Source organism: Podarcis bocagei (assembly GCF_964188305.1).
Source record: "Podarcis bocagei genome assembly, chromosome: 11".
Classification (NCBI taxonomy): Eukaryota; Metazoa; Chordata; class Lepidosauria; order Squamata; family Lacertidae; genus Podarcis; species Podarcis bocagei.
Window position 1 is genome coordinate 47,070,783 of NC_138136.1, and position 23,657 is coordinate 47,094,439.

The window sequence follows — 23,657 nt, forward strand, 5'->3', positions numbered from 1 at the left end:
AGCTTCACCATGAGGCGAGGTAAGATGGCCAACTCAGGTGGCATTACGGGTGGCAGAGTTGGAAGTAGGCAGATCTGGCCCATGGAACAAAATCTGTTGGCTTTGTGTGTCTCCTATTTATTTCAGTGGGATCTGCAGAGAGAAACTTCCTGGTAGAGCATGACGCATGATCATCAATGGAAAGTGGGGATTTCTCTGGATTCTGCCTCAGGGACCTACCGTAAATGTCTTCGACTGAAGCTATGTCTGAAAAGCTAGGTCATGGCCCAACTTTTGTTCCATTGCCGGCAATTTTGTTGATGTGATCTAGTCTTACCCATGACAAACAGTTTGTAATTTCACATATTTAAGGGACAACAAATTAGTTGCAGTTGAATATGTGAAGGAAAGCACACCCACACGCCCTTTGTTTTTGTTATCCAAGATAAAGTGGCTTCAACAATTCTTCCTTTTGTTGTGATGTACACAGCCATATCCCATAATCATTTATATCCTGGGATAGGAACAGATCATCTGATTGCAGTGCTTAATGAAAGTTATTGTTTGTTTCTAGCAGGACTTCTTCAGCAAAGCAAATAGGAAAGGGTAAGTAATAAGATCAAAAATATGAAGCAATTATTAAGCTGTGGTTGAGTTCCTATAATCCTCAAACAGAAGCTTTCTTGTACACAAAGGCCAGTTTCACACACGTTGTGGTATAGGACAAACTTGCAGGTTATGATTAGGATCATTAACCATGATCCTATGTTTGGATGACAAAACAAGTCAAACCTTGGCTTAGCTGCTAAGGAAGCAGGAAACATTTGAATCAGTTTGAAGACAAACCTACCCAAAGCGTACTTTCCGAAATGATATTGTAATGTGTATGGGTTGCTCGTGCGTAAGTTGCCACCTCTCCAGGCTTTGTTGCCTTGCTAAACCTTTCAGTCTGGGCAGCCCTTCACTTCGTGGCTGCCTCAGTCGCTAGCAGAATCCGTCAGTGGGCGTTTCTTAAATCTTTTCCAACATAAAAGTTGTTTGACACCCAGTCTCCTCCTACTCTCTCTGCGCGGAAGTCTTCTGCGCAGGGTGGGCGTGGGTAGTGGAGGACCCGTGCTCTCCCCGCTGGTGTCCAGTGAAGAGTCCTGGAGCCCTCTCGCCGATTCCCCCATCAGCCCCTCTATATCCCTGGTGTTGCGCTGATTTGCTTCCCCATCTGTGGAGCTGCCTCTCTCCCTGCTGGACCCTTCTCCAGCATCATTTGAGAGCCTTCCCTCCGCCTCTAGCTCCGATGTCAGTTCCCTGACAGATATGTAAACTGAACTACGGCCATCCTTTGAAATTTGCATTCTCCTGAGCTTTGCAATGCAGTTCTGCACCCAAGCAATTCCGAAGTATGAATTAAAAATGCATATATTGAGGGAGATAACATACACAAATGCATTATATTAGGCAACATTATTATTAATCAATGTTGTTGTTGTTAATGTTAATGCCCTTCCTCCTAAAGTCCTAGGGCTGATTACAACAATTTAAAACACTGCTTGAAAGAGTTTAAAAACTTAGAATAAAAAATACATTCACAAAATAGGGCAGCCTTAAACATATTCATCACAGGTATCAAAGGACAAGGTAAAGAGGTGAGTCTTTAACATTCGCCAAAAACTGTATACAGTGGTACCTCGGGTTAAGTACTTAATTCGTTCTGGAGGTCCGTTCTTAACCTGAAATTGTTCTTAATGCGAAGGGCCACTTAATGGGGCCTCCTGCTGCTGCCGCGCCACCGGAGCATGATTTCTGTTCTCATCCTGAAGCAAAGTTCTTAACCCGAGGTACTATTTCTGGATTAGTGGAGTCTGTAACCTGAAGCGTATGTAACCCGAGGTACAACTCTAATGAAGTTGGCCAGATGCACCTCTGTGATGAATAGGAGTTCCACACCTTAGGGGCTGCTGTAAAAAATGCTTTGGGCGCCATCCCAAAGTTTGACCAAGCTGCGGGAGGCAGTGGAAGACAGGAGGGCCTGGCGTGCTCTAGTCCATGGGGTCACAAAGAGTCGGACACGACTAAACGACTAAACAACAACAACAATATTTGGGGCCTGAGTTGTAATGATTATATATTTTCATTTTATAAAAATCAAACAAACAACCCACCACTTTCTGATTTCAGATTCTGGAGACAGTGATGTCTATGATGATGTAGAGCCAACTGATTTCCCTCCTCCGCCAAAAGAACTTAGGTGAGTGAACATAAAAAACAAGGATATGGGCAATGGCCTACTGAGGGATGGGGAGATGCTGATCTGTTTGCTCTTACTCAAGGGCTTCACGACACGTGTCATAAGTGACAGGATTCACAGCTATCGTGCAGGTTTCTAGAACGGGTCAGCAAAGTTTTTCAACGGGGCTGGTCCACTGTCCCTCAGACCGTGTGGGGGACCGGACTATACAGTGGTGCCTCGCAAGACGAAAAGAATCCGTTCTGTGATTCTCTTTGTCTAGCGGTTTTTTCATCTTGCGAAGCAAGCCTATTGACGGATTAGCGCTATTAGCGGCTTTTAGTGGCTCTTAGCGGCTTATCGGCTTATCGGATCAGGTGATAAGTGGCTTAGCAGATTAGAAAAAGGGGGGGAAAGTAAAAAAAACCCGCAGGAACTCGCAAGACATTTTCGTCTTGCGAAGCAAGCCCATAGGAGATTCGTTTTGCGAAGCACCTCCAAAACGGAAAACTCTTTCGTCTAGCGAGTTTTCCGTCTTGCGAGGCATTCGTCTTGCGGGGCACCACTGTATTTCAAAAAGAAAAGAAATGAACAAATTCCTGTGCCCCACAAATAACCCAGAGATGTATTTTAAATAAAAGCACACATTCTACTCATGTAAAAACAGGCTGATTCCTGGACTGTTGGCGGGCCAGATTTAGAAGGCAATTGGGCTGGATCTGGCCCCCGGGCCTTAGTTTGCCTACCCATGTCCTAGAACTTTAAATACCAGACACAGCTTAGGGTGAAGAGGAGAGATTGAAACTTCTCTTTGCAGCTCTGCAAACCCAGACACTTAGAAAGTTTGTATGAGTTTTAATTTGCTTTAGTTTATTCTATCGTGGTTTTACCCTTTTTTGTACGCTTTAAATTGTGGTTGTGGATTTTTAGTGATGATTTTATTGTCTTGTAGTTTTTTGGAAAGCACTTTGAGGGTGTGCAGTATGTAAATTTTATGAAATAAACAAACAAACTGGCAAGTATTAACCGCTCTCAATCTTAACCTGATAACTGCCATTTGTCCAGATTTTAATTTGTCTGAATTAATTTTAAGATGTACTTTTACATATTAAATTTAATTTTAAGATTAATTGATGCCTGTTTTTATGTATACGGTGTTATTTATATGATCTTAGCTGCACTGAGCCCGGCTCCGGTCAGGGGGGAAATAAAATTTATTATTATTAAACTGTGATCTTGGTAAAACATGCCCTCTGCCCCTTCGCTGTGATTTATCATTAGAAAATCGCCTTCTGTTGGGTCAGTGAAAGTTCCTGGCCCGTAATACTAATTGCCTTGAAGGGGAGGGAAAATTTAAATATCTGTTCCATGCATACTGCATTCTTGATGAAATCCTCCGCCACATTTGTTGTTTAATTTTTTTTAAAAAACCTAACCATGTCATTAGCAAAAGGTTAATTAATGATTTAATTAATTAGCTTGTCCTTTGGCTAGGCTTTAATTGACAACCAGTAAAATAAAAACATACCTAATCTTTATATTGACGATCTTGAATTTTCTTCTTCTTCTCCTCCTTCTGTTTTGCAACCTGATGCTTTAGCATAGCAAAGTCCCTGAGCATTGCGAGAGCCAAATCAGATGACCGTGATTCGCAGAAACTCAAGAAGATGGAGAAAGAAGAGAAAGAGTTCCGAAAGAAGTTTAAAGTAAGACCTTGGTTTCTTAAAATTGTTTCTTAAGGCAGCGGAGCTAATGGCATAAACTGGAGCAATAAAACTAAGCAAAACACTAAAACAGCATAAAACACCAATCAAAATGAGAGACATGTCCAATTTTGTGAAATTGCCACAGCCACAAATCACATTACAGGCCCTAATGAGGTTTACCAAATAAAAAAAATACTTAAAAATTCCAGGTTTTAGCTCACCTGCCTAAAATTAATTTGGCAGCTGCCTGTCTTGATAGACAAGGGAATTGCGCCTCTGGGGGTGAAGTCAAAGTGCACCAAAGTGACCTCCCCAGGGCGCAAGCCTGGGCGGTGCATACGGAGGTGTATGTAAACAACAAAAAGTAAACAACAACAAAACCAAGGCCTCATCCGGATGACCTGTTTATATAGCATTTATCCTGACTTTAAATTCTGGATTTTTAACTCTTTTAAATTCTGGATTTTAAACTGCTGTAACCCGCTTTGGGACCTGCTAGTATAATAAATCCAATGAAAACAAAAACAACGTCAAATGAGGAGGCTTTCTGAATTTAAAAAGGTTGAGCTTCTGCCATCAGCTTATGGCCATAAATATTCAGTGTGCACCCCGTCAAACTCAGTGTGTTTTACTTCCTTGTGGACTAGATTTTTAATTTAAAATGTTACACCATGACAAGAAAGCTTTTATGAAAATCTGTTTGGGAGAATGAGCATTTATCTTCACTTCCCCTGGGGGAAAATGTGTGAAAGTGGTGCACTTCCCCATTCTAAATACTATCAATGAAGCTCATTATGACTACGAGGGGAAGTTATTGGTTGTCTCAGGAGAGCATTTGAGGGCTGGATCCAGAGGAAGTGCAAACTGTATTGTTTAGATGGTTGCATGTCATTCACGTAGCACCTTCCTGTGAACAAAACCAGGTACGGTATCCGTAACTGTAGGCCTTGCATTCCTGTAGGCCATACCTTTTCATTGGGTGACCACTTGTGGACCTAAAATGGGCATACCTATGTAAAATCCAATGCATGTGGGACTGTATTGTGTGGTCAATAGAAGACCCTCACTGGATTTAGCCTCCTCTTTCCACAGTAGCCAACTAGGGGATTCCACAAGCTGGGTGAGTGGGCAATAACCCTCTCCCAGGAACTGATATCCCAGAGACAAAACACCTCTGGCATACCCTCCAACATTTCTCTGATGAAAATAGGGACGTCCCATCCACAATAATAATGTTAATATTTATACGCCACACATCTTACTGGGTTTCCCCAGTGTGGCGATCACACAGGGTCCCCGGACGTTTGACTGTCTATTGATCCCTGTGGCACCACTGTGATTGCTTCCTCGCTGCCACCAACCCATTTCTCTCAGGTACACACGGAGTCCCGACAGTTGTTAACATTAAACCAAATAAACAAGTTTATTTTAGAAGCATTAACAAGTTTATGGTTTCCAATAATTTTTCTTAGTTTCCTTACCAGCCTATACCTTCCTAATAACTTCTAACTGATTATCCCAACTGTCTATCTGACTCCTCTTAACAGATTCTCTCACATCAAACTATCCCAACCCACAGACTTATCCTCCCTCTCTCTCCTCTAACACCCGACTGACTCCTTAACAACACTAACTCTAACTCCTCCCCTTGGGTTCCCACTTGCCAATCACTTCACACTCATTTAACCCTTTCCTTATGACCCAGCATGATGTCACCTAGGAGGGCAAACGCCACACCCAGCCACTCTGGGCAGCTCCCAACAGAAGATTAAAGCTTCAAACATTAAAAAACCTCCCTAAACAGGGCTGCCTTCAGATGTCTTCTAAAAGTCAGCTTCCAACATATATAAAAGCACAATAAAGCATTAAACGTTAAAGAAAACTTCCCTACACAGGATTTCCTTCAGACGGCTTGGGGGGTTAGATAACTCCATACCGTCCAACATTTCTCCAGTGAAAATAGAAACATCCTAAGGAAAAGTGGGACATTCCAGTATCAAATCAGAAACCGGGACAGTTTCTCTAAATCAGGGGCGTCCCTGGAAAATGGGGACACGGTGTGTCTGCTCTGGTCCTGGAGGCAGTACATAACCATCATGATTCATGGATGTTGCTAGCCTTATCTACCATAAATTTGTCTAATACCTTTCTAAAACCAGCTAAGTTGGTGGTCATCCTTACCTGTTTTGGCAGTGAGTTTCCATAGCTTAACTATGCACTGTGTGAAGAAGTATTTCCTTTTGCCTGTCCTGAATCTCTTCACCATTCAGCTTTGTTGGATTTCCCTGAGTTCTATTACGATGAGACAAAAGGGGGAAACTTATCTCCATCCACTTTCTTCTTCTTTTTTTAAACTTCATTCCAAAACCGAAAAAGAATTACAAACATCAAATTCAAAATCCATATTCGTTTTGTAACATAAGTCTATTACATAGTTGACTAAATTAAAATATACTTACCGTATTTCTCACTCTATAAGACGCACCAGACCACAAGACGCGCCTAGTTTTTGGAGGAGGAAAACAAAAAAATAATAATTCTGAATCTCAGAAGCCAGAACAGCAAGAGGGATCGCTGCGCAGTGAAAGCAGCAATCCCTCTTGGTCTTCTGGCTTCTGGGATAGCTGCACAGCCTGCATTCGCTCCATAAGATGCACACACATTTCCCCTTACTTTTTAGGAGGGAAAAAGTGAGTCTTATAGAGCAAAAAATACGGTAATTGCTATAGGCTTCCCTTTGCTGTATATAAATGCAAAGCAATTAGAAATATTATATTAGAAATTTTTATAAATCCCCTTATACCCCCACTCCCCTTCACCCATGTGTGATCTCAATTTTTTCTTATATACTTCTTCCATCTTGTTGTATTGTTGTAATTTAATAATTATTCATTTGATTCTTTTATTATTTCCTTGCTTACCCCCTGTACATTTTACACATTATCTATTAATATTCCAGTTCTGGAACCATAAAAGGGGGGGGGGAGGAAAAAAAATTATCTCCATCTACTTTCTTGGCACCATACATACTTTCCACCCTTTTGCCATATCTCTAAGCTAAAAAGTTCTAAACCTTGAGGTGTTGCTCCATCTCCATTTTCATTTCGGTTGCCCTTTTCTGTACCCCCCCAGCTGTTCCACATGTTATTTAATATGTGGTAAACCCCTTGCTATTTTGTGACTGTTAAACACTTGCACTTTTAAGAGCATTATGACCCAAAGATGGGACAGGTGCTGTGTGAATGAGGATGGAAGTCATATTCTTTCCCTTCCTACCAGGCATAAGGGCATTAACAACCATGGATTTGTGTAATCCTCTCTTAAAGCCATCCAGGTTGTATACATCTTGTCTTCTTTCCCAGTTCTGTCCTTTGAGCATCAGATTTCTATAGACTTCATGCCAGCCCACCGGGTTTTGTTCTGGCTCACCTACACCAACAATGCCAATGAGCCCAGTATCCTTGAGATTTAAAACATAGTTTGAACGTGTCTTGTGGGAGCCAGTGTGGTGTAGTGGTTAAGAGCGATGGACTCGTAATCTGGTGAACTGGGTTCGCGTCCCTGTTCCTCCACATGCAGCTGCTGGGTGACCTTGGGCTAGTCACACTTCTCTGAAGTCTCTTGGCCCCACTCACCTCACAGAGTGTTTGTTGTGGGGGAGGAAGGGAAAGGAGAATGTTAGCCACTTTGAGACTCCTTCGGGTAGTGATAAAGCGGGATATCAAATCCAAACTCTTCTTGTTTGTAAGAAGAAAGTGTGGTTTTAACTTTGTGCATAATGCTTTCTTTGTGTGCAATCAACCTTTATTTTGATTTTCACAGTATGAAGGTGATATCCGAGTTCTGTATACTACAACCATATCCCGAGCACCATCTGCTAAGAAGAGAGGCTCAAAAGACTTACAAGTGAAGCCAGGAGATTCGGTTGAGGTTATAAAGAATGTGGATGATACTAAAGTCCTGTGCAGGAATGAAGAAGGGAAATGTAAGTACCAAAACATAAGGACAACCTGCTTTGTGGTCCACAGATAGCAAAAGGTGCAGAGGCTCTTTATGTGTCCCAGAACACTGGGATCTAGATAAACATTACAAGCGATTGCCCCAAATCTTGTTCAGATTAGTCATAGAACTTACTCTGAGCAACTGCTAACAGAACTCTAATTTCCCCTATTATTTTTTAATATATCCTTGCAAAAATCCTGCATATTTTCTTCTATGCAGGGCATGTCTTTGAAAGCAGGTTCAAGTAATTCACTGTAGAATTAAATAACACACTAGCTTCTGAAATTAAACCAACAAAATACTGTTCAATGCACTTTAGTGCTGTTGATTTTACTCAGTCCACCTTGAGTGAAACCATGTTGCCTAAGTGACCTGCTAATAGTTTCAGTGGGCGCATAAATAACTGCACAATTAATATGTCATGCATGTGCATTATAGTTGAGGGAGCAAGCAAGAGGAGACAAATATAAGCTTTCTCAAATGAGAGATTTTTTCTGGGCTGCAAGGCTGCAAAACCATTGGATTCTAGAGGGCTGCAACCAGCCTTAATATAGCTCTGATCTGATCATTGTGTTAGCAATGGTAGTTGTGTTGCTGGCTAGATCACATCCAGAACTAAACTATCAATAAAGACAGTTTGCCAGCATCTTTGTGCATAGAAAAGCCAGGTTCCAACATTTTGTCAGGTTTGAGTGTCTCTAAGAAATGACTGTATGAGCGATGCTGTGTGCAGGTGAGAAGGAGCAGGACTACAGATAAAGGCTTATGCTTAATTCTCAATGGATGGCGTCACCAAGCGCAGAGAATAGGCTTGGTCTCCAGTGTCAATGTCCAATGTAGGGATGCGGGTGGCGCTGTGGATTAAACCACAGAGCCTACGACTTTCCGATCAGAAGGTCGGCAGTTTGAATCCCCGTGACGGGGTGAGCTCCCGTTGCTCAGTCCCAGCTTCTGCCAACCTAGCAATTCGAAAGCTTGTCAAAGTACAAGTAGATAAATAGGTACCACTCCGGCGGGAAGGTAAATGGCGTTTCTGTGCACTGCTCTCGTTTGCCAGAAGCGGCTTAGTCATGACCCAGAAGCTGTACGCCAGCTCCCTCGGCCAATAAAGCGAGATGAGCGCCGCAACCCCAGAGTCGGTCACGACTGGACCTAATGGTCAGGGGTCCCTTTACCTTTACTTAGTGTGGCCCAAGCAAAGCACAGCTGCCTCCAAGGCATTTTGCTACCCAAGAGGAAGGAAAAAATGGCCCCTCCCTCAGAATTTCATAGACAGAAGATGGGTCTTACTTCAACACACGGGTAACAGGACAACATCCTTGGTTAAATTTGGGTGGAGCGGGCTTGGAGGGCATTTTAGGATTCACAGGGCAAGCCACATGTTGCACACCCAGCTCTGCCCTCCATCATGTCCCCATCTCCCAGTATCTGTGGCCTGAGGCAGGCACTTCACACTGCCTAACAATAGGGCCGGGCAAAAAAGCTGGAAATGGCAGCCTTATTTCCTAGCTATTTTACTGGCTGAGCGATGGCTCGGGGATTGGTTATGGTTATTATTATTTTTTAAAGATTTCAAATGCTGCATTTTACCCTGAGCCTCTTGGAAAGGGTGGGATACGAAACCAGAAATAATAACGAACCCCCTCAGCTGCCGACAATTTATGTGGAAGCTGACAAGGCAGATGTTCAGGCCTTGTGAGAGAGGGTGGAGTTTGCTCAGTTGTTCTGCAGATAGCCAAGCCACATCATCTGTCATTAGTTTCACTATCAAAAAAAATGCGAAGAATGTCTGGTTGTGCGGGGGGGGGGGGGTTTAAATAGTTTTCTGCTCTCGTATGGCTGATCTGCTTTGAGGGGAATGAAAAGAAGGGCAAAATCCAATAGCAGCACCTAATATTTTAAATATATATAAATTATTAAAAATCTAGGTTACAGCAATTATGAGAATTGCCACAGTTTCATTATACACATTTGGAAATAAATGTGGGGTTTGTGCATTGCAGGAAGAGAGTCTCAATAATATGCATGGAAATTGAATGTGCCTGAATGTTTCTTCTTGGATATATAGAAAAATAAAGGAAATTTGCCTTTATTTTATAATCTGCATTAGAGGAATCTTTGCCCAGGAAGACACTGGGAGGATCTCCTTATCCTTCATCACAAAATATCATGTTGTTGGCAGAAGCGACCGGACATCCTTTGTGAGTCCTCAGGGGAATGCTACCTCTTCCCCCTTTCTAAGACATTTGTAGGCAGATAAAGTGAAAGGTCACAAGCCCCATTCCACATTCCTGTCATTCCTCAACCCAGACTCTCACTGAGGAGAGGGGGAGAGAGAAGAAGAGGTCTTGTGGGCTGTTTATTGATCACTCATTCAGACATATTTGCACAGGGTTTGCTGGAAAGTTAGAAAACGTTAGGTATTTATTGATAACACATTCTTATTTATGTACCCTTATACCACTTCCAACAGTTGTGGCTTCCCTCAAAGGATCCTGGGAACCATGGTTTAAGGCAGCTGAGAGCTGTAGGGGTATGAGTAGTAAACTGTAGTTCTCAGGATTTTTTGGAGGGGGGCATGATAGTTAAAAAGATAAAGGGACCTCTGACCATTAGGTCCAGTCGTGACCGACTCTGGGGTTGCGGCGCTCATCTCGCTTTACTGGCCGAGGGAGCCGGCGTACAGCTTCCGGGTCATGTGGCCAGCATGACTAAGCCGCTTCTGGCAAGCAGAGCAGCGCACGGAAACGCCATTTACCTTCCCACCGGAGCGGCACCTATTTATCTACTTGCACTTTGACGTGCTTTGAACTGCTAGGTTGGCAGGAGCTGGGACCGAGCAACAGGAGCCCCGCAAAGCCTCCTGAGTGAAGATAGTGAAGATGGAGGAGCGTTCCCTCTTAGCTCAGGATGCTTTGCGTTGCTTTCTTATTTCTTGTTTTCCTCCCCTAAAAACTAGGTGCGTCTTATGGTCCGGTGCATCTAATAGAGCGAAAAATACGGTAGTTCCACTGGGGCACATTTGACTGCACATCCCTCTCTTCTCCCCATGCATGCCCCTTGTTCTGTGGGCTGCCTGTCCCCTTTGGAACAGATGGAGGGGGGCATAGGGAGAGGAGAGGGTGGGGAAGTCCTGTTGCACAAGCGGAAAATCCTCATGAAAAGGAACTGCTCTTTTGGATACTTCCCCCATGACAATCTAGTTTATAACCCCCTGGAAAGAAACTTGCACCATGTTTGGTACTCTGTTGCATTGTAAAGACCCGTATGTAGAGTTCTGGATTTCAGGGTTTGCTAATGTGCGTGGGAAGCAGGCATTACTCATGCAAACCTCAAACAACACAAACATCCCAGTGGCTTTTGCTTCTTTGGGTAGTGACAATATTGCAATAACCACTTCACACACAAAAACAAACTAACATGGGTTGTCTTTAAGGGACTTGCCAGCTCACACTCAAGAAAGACACCCTCTCTAAACAACACAATGTGATTTATATATTTTGTGCGGCCTTGACACTAAAAATCGATGATTTGCTCTGAAAGGCTTGCTAATGGCAGAGATTATCTTGATGCAAGACCGGAAAGGGGAATAGAATACATTCGTTATGAGCTCATTTCCCCAAGGGAGTTGTCCTGAAGTTGTGGTATTGTCCCTTCTTTAAGGAGAAGTCTTCCTGTCTTGAAATGAATGACAGGAACTCAGGTTTCAAAGGCCACCAAGGGAGTTCCATTATCAGGTTCAGAATGTTTGCCTTGCTGTTTTCAACTGCTGCTGTGGAAGAAAGAAAGTACAGTATCATTCATTATTCCTATTTTTCCAGATGGGAAACTGAGTCACAAAGGCTGCAATGCGCAAGTCAAGCATAGTCCTTTGAAAAGTCACTCTGAAGGAAGTTCTGAGTGAAAAGTTCTGAAGGAAGCGGGCCGTGGAATTCTGCCAAGGCCCTTAGCACAGCAGGAACATGACAGACAGATTTTATTTTTGTACTACAGCAGTGACAGCGGTGCAATTGCTGATTCTCACTTCCATACAGGAGAAAGCAGCCTTGCTGCAGGGCACAGAATCCTGTCCCATTTTTAAAAATCATTCTAGTGCTGTGGATGACAAGAACGCAGCCTGCAGAGCAACAAAAGACTGGGGAGGAGAAGAGGTTTTTTAAAAAATTTACTCAGTGTTTATTAAGGTTTATGATAGCAAGTTAAAATGTTTCCAAGCTCAATAGGTGATGGTATAGAATACTCTTGATGTACATTTCTGAAAATGTCTGTCGCATCCATTCAAACTTATCCTGCTCTAGACAGTTTTTGCTCTGGCAGACAGATGCATGAGTCTTCAGTACACTGATCAGCACTGAGTATGCATTTTCCTTTCCAAGTTTGCAAAACCATCAAAAGAAAGAGGTCAAAGAAAGTGCAATGCATTGCTGTGGGGACAGAGGAGCATCTTCTGTCCCTTTTTGCAACGAGAATCATTGCGCAGCATCACCTTTTCACTTTGAAGGGCTGTATCCGGGGCTTTAGGCTGCTAGCATGTAGAATTGTGAGTCCCTGACTGGTAAGTTGTCAGTTACGAAATGCAGCCGAGGCTAGTCCATCAGGTTGCTGCCCCACCAGCCTTGGTCTGCTTGCCTCTTGCCAGGGGGTGGCTATGCCTGTCATTAGCGCCACCTACTGTTGGCCTCCCTGCCTTCCACCCTATCAGTCCCAATGGCAGCAACCATCACTGAGAACAGCCTTTTGCATGATCTCTGGACAACGTTTGTAAAATACAGAAACAAGCTTCTGAATGGGTGGTGTTGAGTTATTTGCTGATTTTTATTTCACAAACCAGTGCTTTATACCTCCTATAATACGTACCTACCATCTTCCTTTCAGATAGCAGGGTGTCGGTTCCAGCTAAATGTCAACACATTTCACAGGCTAGGGGTAGAATCCCTAGAAGGCACATGTCCTTTCTGCATTATCGTTTTCACCTTCCTGCCTCGTGGTTTTCTTTCAGCTCAGAAGAGTGATATCAGCTTCAGCTGATGATAACTATGTACCTATAATTTGATTTTACAGATGGTTATGTCCGGAGAAGCTGCATAGTGGATGAGTAAGTGCAATGTTTTCATTTTGAAACTTTTTATAATACAGTATGGTCAAAGCTAGTGAAACGGTTTTGCTTCCCAAACAAGGAAGCCCACCCCACTACCACCCCGGCAACCCTATGTAAATGAAGACTTTCCCATAGAATATTGCTAAGTTGTTCCTTTGGAAAATTTCACAGAAACAAAAGAAATTCTCAGAATTTAAAGCCAGGTGTTTTTCCTGTTGGTTTTTTTATATATAAGGATAGTGTTAATCATCACGTTCATTGTTTATTGGCAATAATATATTGGGTAAAATCCACTCAGAATTTATCCTGTATTGAAATGAACAGCATATGCAACGCAATAGCTCAGTTGGTAGAGCATGAGGTTCCTAATCTCAAGGTTGTGGGTTTCAGCCCCATGTTGGGCAAAAGATTCTTGCATTGCGGAGGCTTGGACTAGATGACCCTCATGGTCCCTTCCAATTCTACATTTCCATATTCAGTATGTCTTGCCCTGCACCTGTTGACCTGTTGCCCAATTTCTTCTTCTTCTTCTTCTTCTTCTTCTTCTTCTTCTTCTTCTTCTTCTTCTTCTGCTTTATATTAAAAACATTTAAATGGTTTCTAAAACAAATTAATACCTTTTTAATATATACTGTACTTTTCCGTGCATAAGACTAGATTTTATACTCTAAAATAATGTTTAAAAATGGGGGTCGTCTTATACACGGGGGTTATCTTCCCCCACTTTCATAAATTTGAGTCCCCTTAAATAGTTGTCGTGTTATACACAGGGGCGTGTTATACACGGAAAAATATGGTAAGTGGGATCTGATTCTAAGGGTTCGTCCTTTTAAGGTTTAATGTTTTACTATGTTTTTATACATGCTGTAAGCTGCCCAGAGTGGCTAGGGCAACCCAGTCAGATGGGCAGGGTACAAATTATTATTATTATTATTATTATTATTATTATTATTATTATTATTATTATTCACACTTCCACTTGACCTGCATTTTGATCCTTTTGCATACCAATTAATTCCCCCCGGGTCTGAGAGCTTTTCTCATTTTTCCATGGCTGTGCCTTGTGAAAATATGATCTTACCCACTGCATAGGATCTTATCAGATGCACAGAAAAGCCAGAAAAGAGAGGCTTTGCTTACCTGAGCTTCAATTCAGGTAAGCCCAGGTTTTCTCAAGGCTCAGCCACGGAACAACGAGAGAATAGACCGTGGTCAAATGGTCCATTCTCCATGGAATATGGTCAAATGGGCCATGCTTTTCTATAAGGCAGCTTCCTCTGTTCCTAATATATGTGAAAGTAACTAAACCAATTGATTTTCTTTCTTCTTTCTAAACTTACAGTGATGAAGAAATATATGATGATATCGCTGATGAGGGTACGTTACACATGTCCAGCAGAATTGTAGTGATTTGGGATTGAGTAAACAGAAGTATTTTATTTTGGTTGTGTTCTTTTTATAACAAGGGTAGGCCTTTTTCATACTGTATTTACGTTTACATTTCTTCCCCTCCCCCCCCCCCCCGCAGGCTGCATATATGACAACGATTAGCTGTGGATTTCCCTTCAACCTGAGCTTCATCTGCTCTGAATCACCAAGTGGTTGATGCAAGAGTGAAATGTATTCCTCACATTGGTTGTTGTCTGCATAGGTACAACGATTTGGTTAAGCTATCTCGCCAGCTTCTGAACTGTAAAGCAGGTCTCACAATGAAGGCATTGCAATGTTGATGGGACATGTCACTATTTTCCTCGACCAGGTTGAGGAAGCAAATCTCCAAACCACTTCCCTCTTCCACCAGTATGGTGAATATTAAATTATTCAGGCAACCACCCAGTTCTCATTTTGCAAACTTATTTTGTTTGTTTCCTCAAAGCATACACTTCTAAAATATTTCACAGATGAAATTAGTCACACTTATGTGTACTTGCTATACCCTGTTCTCACACCTGAAGCATCCTGGGCCTATTACAGCTCTTCTCTATCAGTTATACACTGTGTTCATTTGCTCACCAGTGCCGTACTTTTCCGTGTATAAGACAAGGATTTTTTTACTTGAAAGTAATGTCCCTGCAGATGATGACAGCGGTCACAAAATTAAAAGACGCCTGTTTCTTAAGAGAAAAGTGATGGCAAACCTAGACAGCATCTTAAAAAGCAGAGACATTACCTTGCCGACAAAAGTCCGTATAGTCAAAGCTATGGTTTTCCCAGTAGGGATGTATGGAAGTGAGTGCTGGACCATAAAAAAGGCTGATCGCCGAAGAATTGATGCTTTTGAATTATGGTGCTGGAGGAGACTCTTGAGAGTCCCATGGACTGCAAGAAGATCAAACCTCTCCATTCTGAAGGAAATCAGCCCTGAGTGCTCACTGGAAGGACAGGTCCTGAAGCTGAGGCTCCAATACTTTGGCCACCTCATGAGAAGAGAAGACTCCCTGGAAAAGACACTGATGTTGGGAAAGATTGAGGGCACAAGGAGAAGGGGGCGACAGAGGACGAGATGGTTGGACAGTGATCTCGAAGCTACTAACATGAGTTTGACCAAGCTGCGGGAGGCAGTGGAAGACAGGAGCGCCTGGCATGCTCTGGTCCATGGGATCACGAAGAGTCGGACAAGACTAAACAACTAAACAACAACAATGTTTAAAAATTGGGCTTGTCTTATACACGGGTAGTGCTGAGGGGGGATGAGTGATTGGTTGGTGCCGCAAGCCAGAGATTGTCAACGATGGTAGTGCGAGTGATTGGTGGCTGTGGAAATGGCTTTTTTTGATTTGCTGTTGCAGCGGCAATTGGGCGGGCGATAGGCGGCTGCCGCTGGCGAGCGGTCAGACATTTGCTGACTTTTGCGTTGCGTGTGATAGGAAACCTTGTTCAGGCAGGTGATTCTTAGCAATCCCCCCCCCAAAAAAGAAGCTCAACAGCTCTGGACAATCTTCCCCCATTTTCTTCATTTTGAGTCCCCCAAAATAGTCTTTTTTGAGTCTTATACACAGGGCGCGTTATACACGGAAAAATACAGTAAGTTCTGGCTTTAGAAGCAGGCTGCATTAGCAAACTGTCCATAGAATCATAGACTTGTAGAGTTGGAAGGGATCACGAGTGCCATCTAGTCCAATCCCTTGCAATCTAGGAACCTATCGCCCAACATGGGGCTTGAACCCACAATCCTGAGATTAAGAGTCTCACGCTGTACCAGCTAAGTTATCCTGACCATTATAGTTTTGTTTGCAACAAGTACTGAACAATCTTGCAACAAGTTCTCTTCGAGTGCATTTAACCCCCACCCATTCTTGCCTTGCTAGCTGTCTTGTCGCATGAAACAAAGCAGCGTGATGGCTTTTTGCATGCATGCATATTAATTTGCATCACACACATAAAATGCTCCGACGTTCTAGGCTCTGGAGATAGGGACTAAAGCCTGAAGAATTTTAATGCAGTTCAAACTGATACAAATCTTAAAACACATCCCCAATATCTCTCCAAAAGGCAAAATAAGAGAGACAGTTTTTTCACCTCCTCCCACAAGAACAGACAGGTAGTGGAAAAGTAGGGGCTGTTCTGTTAAATATTGTTGGAGAATATGCAAATATTCCTCTATGAAGGTCTGCATGGCCTCACGCCCTCTTACTTGCTTTGATCTACCTCTCCCTCCCCAATAAATGAACACTTTGAGATGGACCTTTGGCTTTTTCAACTTCTAATGCACTTTGCGGGGTGGGTGAGATGGAGGAAGGACCTGGGCACTGTATTGTTTATTTGAACTGTTTATACTAGTAGTGCTGTGGAATATGTGAGAAAACACTTCATACACAGTTCAGTCTCCATCATAAGAGATTAGTCTCATAGATGCCTGTGGCTTTGCTAGTTGACAGAAAAGACTGGGCGCAAATGGTTCCTCATGCAGCAATACTTGTTCAGCAGACAAAGACCACACTACTTTGAGTGACAATGAACGTCAAAGTTTGCACAACGGAAATTACAGGTTTTTAGTAGTAAAGTTTGCAAGATGATAGGGATGCGTTTGCATCCATATGCATAAGTGGGTGCCATAATTAGCACTAATGCTGATCAGGAGAGAAGGGAACAGGGAGGGAGCAGGTATCATTCCCTACCGACAGCCGATAAACCGTTTTGCCTTTCATGGGACTGGGAATACCTGTTCGGAACTGGCATCTGGGTCAGATGAGAAACCACACAACACGCAAACGCACACGGAACACAACTGCATGCACAGTTTCTCAGTGTAGAGATACATGCGCTGAAGCTCCTTGCTGACTCAGAGTGACAGAGGAAATGTGCCGCCCTCACAGATAACCAAGGAATATGTTTTCTAAAATTAACTTATTGTGCTTGGTACAAAACAAAACTTCTGTGGAGTGTTTTCATTGAACATTCATGAATGTAATTTATGTTGTTGTCAATCCTTTATTTTATGCTGCGTTCTGAGATTCCAGCCTTGGCACCCATCACTTAATTATAGTAGCATCTTGTTATGCTAATATATATTAATCTTGTGTTTTTAATCTCTATAGATTTTGTTTTACATTTTCTCATGCTTTGGGAAACATTAAAGATTTTATGCATTTTCTAAACGGCAGCATTCTCCTTGTTCATTTCTTCACTCCGAGCTCACCCATAGTTAAGGCATCTTATTCGTTTGTTTTGATTATGAAACGTATTTCTAACCCGTGGTGTTAGAAACGTATTTCTAACACCACCAGATGCTATGGTGTGGCACAACACATAATATCAACAAGCTGCACAATTAAAATTATGACACAGAAATGAAAAACCCCACATCGCGATAAACAGAGATAACTAAAAACAAAACAGCCGCAGAGTGGGTCAAACAGTAAAAGCTTTCCAATAGTTTAGCCATATTTGTCAATTGCTGCTTCTGGGATACAGTGGTACCTCAGGTTACATACACTTCAGGTTACAGACTCCGCTAACCCAGAAATAGTACCTTGGGTTAAGAACTTTGCTTCAGGATGAGAACAGAAATCATGCTCCAGCGGCACAGCGGCAGCGGGAGGCCCCATTAGCTAAAGTGGTGCTTCAGGTTAAGAACAGTTTCAGGTTAAGAACCGACCTCCGGGACGAATTAAGTACTTAACCCGAGGTACCACTGTATCTGGCAAAGCCATCCTGAAGAAGAAAAAGTAGAAGACAGATGTTCAATAAGTATGGCTGGCTTGCCCGCTAAAGGAAAGCACTATTTGGAAATGGAAACATGGCCGGGAATGTGGAGTGATATTGCTGTCTTGTTCCATCGCAGCTTGAGGCTCACAAGGGAAATGTGACAGCAGCAGAGCCAAGCTTGGTCCAGGCATAGCCTGTCAGAACCCTGGACAGAGCACAGTTGAAGGTGGTGCCTGGAGCATTCGCACCCACACAAGGAAGAGCTGTGCCCTTAGCACAGGGGAGGGGAACCTCGGACCCCGAGGGACAAATGCAGCCTACCTCTGCACACCACTCACGTTCCTCCCCAGGTCACATCCACCCTCTCCCCGGGCTTCATCCCTCAATGGCCCGGTTTCATTGGGCCCAGTCCTGTTGCATTAGCTATGGACGTTTTTAATACTCGTCCGACTGCAAGTGCACCAGGATGCAGGAAGCACGCCAAATCATCTCTCCTTTGATTTGGAAAGGGGTTTGGTTTAACTCTGGGGGTTTTACCAAACAGTTGAAAAAGAGCAGAGTTATTTCTGAGCCCAGTTGTGAGCGTGTAATGATGAAGGTCCCATTGCATTTTCAGCAACAACACTGGGAATGCAACAGGGTCCCGCCCTCTGTGAAACCGCCTGAGACCAGCTAATATCACTGAGCTTTCTGGTGCCTGCAATTTTCTGTATTTCCGTACGTTGCAAGGTTGAAAAGGGTTTTAAATGAAAACCAGTCAACAAGCAGCCTAACGACACTTTAATAGATCAATAAGAACATGAGAAGAGTCCTCCTGAATTGGGCCAAAGGCGCATCTAGTCTGGCAGGATTGAGATTTGGAGATATGCTTCAAGGTCCAGACTATGGGAAGTCTCAAAGAATTAATGTTTATAATTTGGATGATAATTTGGTCTTTTTATTTTAGGTTTTTATTTTAATTGGATTATTATTTGAGCAGGACCCTCAAAAGCATTCTCTCCACTTGCGGTACCCAGCAACTGGCATTCAGAGGCTATGGCAGTAGAAATTAGCTATTATGGCTAGTAGCCACTTATCCTCCATGAATTGCTCCAATCCTTTTGTCAAGCCATCCAAGAGAATGGTCATCTAGCAGAAGCAAACTGCATGGTTTAACTATGCTCTGTGTGAATGAATTCTTTCCATCTTTTTTTCAAAGTGGAAGATACAAGGCAGATCTCCGTGTCTGAACTAACTTCCATGGGAAGCGAGTCTGAGAAGCAGGCAAATAGTGGTGGGAAGAGACAAAGTTCTAGGACTAGGTCTTGTTGATAAAAATGGACAAATCAACAGGTCTAGATGGCATCCAGCGGAGAGTTTTTAACCCATTTTTTTTTCTGATCCAATAGAAAAAATACATACCATGTATTGGTATGTTTTTTCTTCTCCTGCCAACCTAGCAGTTCAAAAGCACAAAGTGCAAGTAGATAAATAGGTACCGCTCCAGCGGGAAGGTAAATGGCGTTTCCGTGTGCTGCTCTGGTTCACCAGAAGCAGCTTAGTCATGCTGGCCACATGACCCAGAAGCTGTACGCCGGCTCCCTCGGCCAGTAAAGCAAGATGAGCGCCGCAACCCCAGAGTCGGTCACAACTGGACCTAATGGTCAGGGGTCCCTTTACCTTTACCTATGTTTTTTTCTTAAGATCAGTCCCCATACTTGAGACCTGGAAAGTGTAACAACAATTTTTAAAAAAGAGATCCAGAGGGTATCTGGGAAATTACAGATCAGTTATCTTAACATTGCTGCAGGAAACCCAGCGGGATGCGTAATTAAAGATAGGATGTAGACAAACAAGTCTTGCTGAAACAAAATCATTTGTAAGAACTCAAATCATTTAGGGTGGCACCACCTGAAATTTGGAACTGCCTGCCTATTGAGATAGAGCAGTCACCTTCACTGTACTCTTTTTGGGATCTAAAAACATTTTTGTTTAGGCAAGCCTATTCAGATGCTTAGAAAGTTGAGGTTATTTTAATGTTTTAGTATTTTAACTTCTGTATGTTTTAAAGTATGCCTATGATTTTTTTTTCTTGATTTTCTTGTTGCTTTCCTTGCCTTTTTGCAAACCTCTTTGAGGTTTCTTACAATCAAGCCGTGTATAAATGTTATGAAACAAACAAGCAAACAAATGTGTTTACACAAACTGCACCAGTGGCATCAAATGGGTCAGGTATATGTTTCAGTCAATAATGTTTGGTGATGTTGAGAAGTCCAGATGGATTTTGTGAAAGCTTGAAAATTAGACCTGTTACCTGATTGGGGATTAAAGAAATGTTAGTGGATTATTTATACAAGCTGTATATTAATTTAACAGTTAAATTTGCATATGCATAAAACCAATATTTCTGAAATGAGAAAGGTACAAGCAAGTTAAGACTAAACCAATGGTCTTAAACTAAACTTTTCCATTATTTTGTAGTGGCTCCTTCTTGTGTGGGGTTGGAGAAAGGCTTTACTTTCCATGAGGGATCCACTCAGTGCTTAAACATTTTGTGAATCCTTGTACTTTTGTCCATCTACTGTATTTATTTTTCCTGATTTGAACTATAAAATTGGGATTTTCTTCAGTACCCCTAAACATTTTAAGAAATGTTTAAGAAATCTTTAATCCCTAATCAGGTAACAGGTCTAATTTTAAGAAAAAAATTGCTGGATCCACTTATTTCCTTTGTCCAACTTTGTACACCATGTCTAAACATGCAGACACTTAGCAAAGCTGCTGTGGAAGTGCATTCACTGCATTTCTCCCCAGAGTCCAATTTGCAGACAAGTGTCATGTGAGTTTGGGGTAGAAGCTGGCTATGGATTGCACTGCTTGGTTTGTGACATCGCAAGCCCACAGTGGTAAGTCTCCTCCCCACCCCCTGTTGAGTTTTGCAAATGCAACAAGCAAATGTTGAATTGGCTAAGCTTGCATGTAGTTTAAAGAAAACACATCTGACCTATGGGACAGATATGAGTTTTCATTCAGTGTTCAATTCATTGACAGATACAGCTATCAAAACAATGGTAAAGCACAACTAGGCATTAGGCTTTCTCCATGGGAGGTGGGACAGGGGTGGGGAATTCCCCCTTTTAAGTAACATCAGTATGGATCTGTGTCACTCTGGCCAAACAGATTTTTGCAAGTTTCTGAAACAATATTAAAGCCCTTGGAACCTTTTTACTAGAGGCAAAAGTGGAATAAGCAGAGATATATTTTTCCAACAACTTCCAGCTCTTGGGGTGAGAAAAAAGCATTTTAGCTGCCTTAAATCTCTGTGTTGGAAAGTAGAGAAACAGTTTCAATACTGTAGTCAGGCACAATTATTCTGAGTGTCAACAGGAAGCAGATAGTCATTTTTTCAAAGAAAAACCAGTAACTTTTCAGAGTAAAACCACACACCCCATAAAGTGTGAAACTGCACACACTATTTGTTAAAAGTTGTGAATTGAATTTAGTGCCTTTCATCTGGGGTTTTTAAAATGCTATTTGCACAGCACATAGGGCACATTACACTTCACACAGCGTTTAAAATGTAAATTTAAAAGGCCTTTAGAAGCAGACTAACCATTTGTCATGTATGATAATGTTTTAAGATGCAATGCTGTATGCAGGTTGTTACTTGCACTCCTAGTCATGGGTCCCCTGCAGGTGGCACAGATCCAGTATTTAATCCATATTTTATGAATGTCCCCTTAGACTGTGGTGCCTTGAGAACACATTCAAAGAAGCCAGAGACTACCAGTGTGGATACTCCCACAGGGGGATTAAAAAAAAACTCTACTCCTTTCAGGGGCATAGGAAAATGGGGGCGGGTTGCCCCAGGTGCCATCATGGGGGGGGGTGACAAATTATCAAGGAACAATTACTGCCCTAGTAGGTTGGTTCATAGGGATGTGGGTGGCACTGTGGTCTAAACCACCAAGCCTAGGGCTTGCTGATCAGGTCAGCGGTTCGAATCCCCATGACGGGGTGAGCTCCCATTGCTCGGTTCCTGCTCCTGCCAACCTAGCAGTTTGAAAGCACATCAAAATGCAAGTAGATAAATAGGTACCACTCCGGCGGGAAGGTAAACGGCATTTTTGTGCACTGCTCTGGTCCACCAGTAGCAGCTGAGTCATGCTGGCCACATGACCTGGAAACTGTCTGTGGACAAACGCTGGCTCCCTTGGCCAGTAAAGTGAGATGAGCACCATAACCCCAGAGTTGTCCGTGACTAGACTTAACAGTCAGGGCTCCCTTTACCTTTAGGGTGGTTCATTATTATTATTATTATTATTATTATTATTATTATTATTATTATTATGAAAATGGCTGCTCCAAAGGTCTTATCTTACTGCACTAGGGATTATATAGCTACATATGAAATTTCATGCATGTCAGTTAATATCTTGACCCTCCACGAATATAGCTGTTTACTTGGCCGTTTTCCTATGTCGTGAAGGCTGAAATTTCAACAAAGAATGTGCCTTTGCTAGACTCTTTTCAGGCACCTGCTAAAAGCATTCTTCTTTATGCAAACATACCTAGATGCTTAGGAAGTTGAAGTAATTTTAATCTGAATATTTTAGCTTTTGTATGTTTTAAAGTAGGATTGTTAATTTTTCTTGATTTTTACTGCTGTGGTTTTTTTGTTTTGGTAAACCACTTTGCAGGCTTTAAAAATAAATTTTATTAAATAAATAAACAATAAATATAAATAAAATAACACAAGCCAAAACACAACCCATCTTGCAGATTTAAGTACAGTGGTACCTCAGGTTACATACGCTTCAGGTTACATACGCTTCAGGTTACAGACTCCGCTAAACCAGAAATATTGCTTCATGTTAAGAACTTTGCTTCAGGATGAGAACAGAAATTGTGCTCCGGTGGCACGGCAGCAGCAGGAGGCCCCATTAGCTAAAGTGGTGCTTCAGGTTAAGAGCAGTTTCAGGTTAAGTACGGACCTCTGGAAGGAATTAAGTACTTAACCTGTGGTACCCACTGTATCTGTCCATAGTCATCTACTTGTTTTCAGAGGCTCAGAATCCACATTCCTTTGTAAGAAAATATGAAATAACATAAAACCATTTTTGCTGGCAAAGAAAATAAAAAAAATGTGTGTGGGGACGGGTGTGACAAGAAATTTTCTGCACCGGGTATCACCTGACCTTCCTACGCCTCTGACTCACTTATCCTTTGGCTGAGAGAGGGTCATATGCACATCATTCCTGCATATATGTTGGGCAGTGGCCATTTAGATCTTCAAGCCTGTCATAGGAATCATCTCTTCAAATAAATAGCACAAAATACAGAGATGCAGCGGAGTGTTATTCCCTCACCATGAAGTCACTGTCTGCAGCCAAACACCAACGTCTGTTTACAGCAGGGATGTGGAATCCAGGGGCTAAATGTGGCCCTTGACGTTCTCTTTCTGGCCCTCAGAACTCTCCCCAGGCCATACCCCACACTGCCCTAAAGCCACTGGGAAACCGAC

The 23,657-nt window shown here is 42.4% G+C and overlaps 1 protein-coding gene across 3 annotated transcripts in view; it reads left to right on the forward strand.

Annotated features, from left to right (window-relative positions):
* The window catches only part of FYB1 (FYN binding protein 1), a 49,463-nt gene extending 31,859 nt beyond the window's left edge, over positions 1 to 17,604 (forward strand). For 2 of the 3 annotated variants that reach the window (XM_081212763.1, XM_081212765.1), the window contains 7 exons: positions 554 to 585; positions 2,152 to 2,221; positions 3,801 to 3,906; positions 7,729 to 7,891; positions 12,970 to 13,003; positions 14,349 to 14,383; positions 14,535 to 17,604. In XM_081212763.1, the coding sequence (XP_081068889.1) occupies positions 554 to 585; positions 2,152 to 2,221; positions 3,801 to 3,906; positions 7,729 to 7,891; positions 12,970 to 13,003; positions 14,349 to 14,383; positions 14,535 to 14,557 (463 nt within the window). In that variant the 3' untranslated portion in view covers positions 14,558 to 17,604. The remainder of the gene's footprint in view (positions 1 to 553; positions 586 to 2,151; positions 2,222 to 3,800; positions 3,907 to 7,728; positions 7,892 to 12,969; positions 13,004 to 14,348; positions 14,384 to 14,534) is intronic. The other variant, XM_081212764.1, reaches the window with a different exon arrangement.
* Positions 17,605 to 23,657: the final 6,053 nt, after the last annotated feature.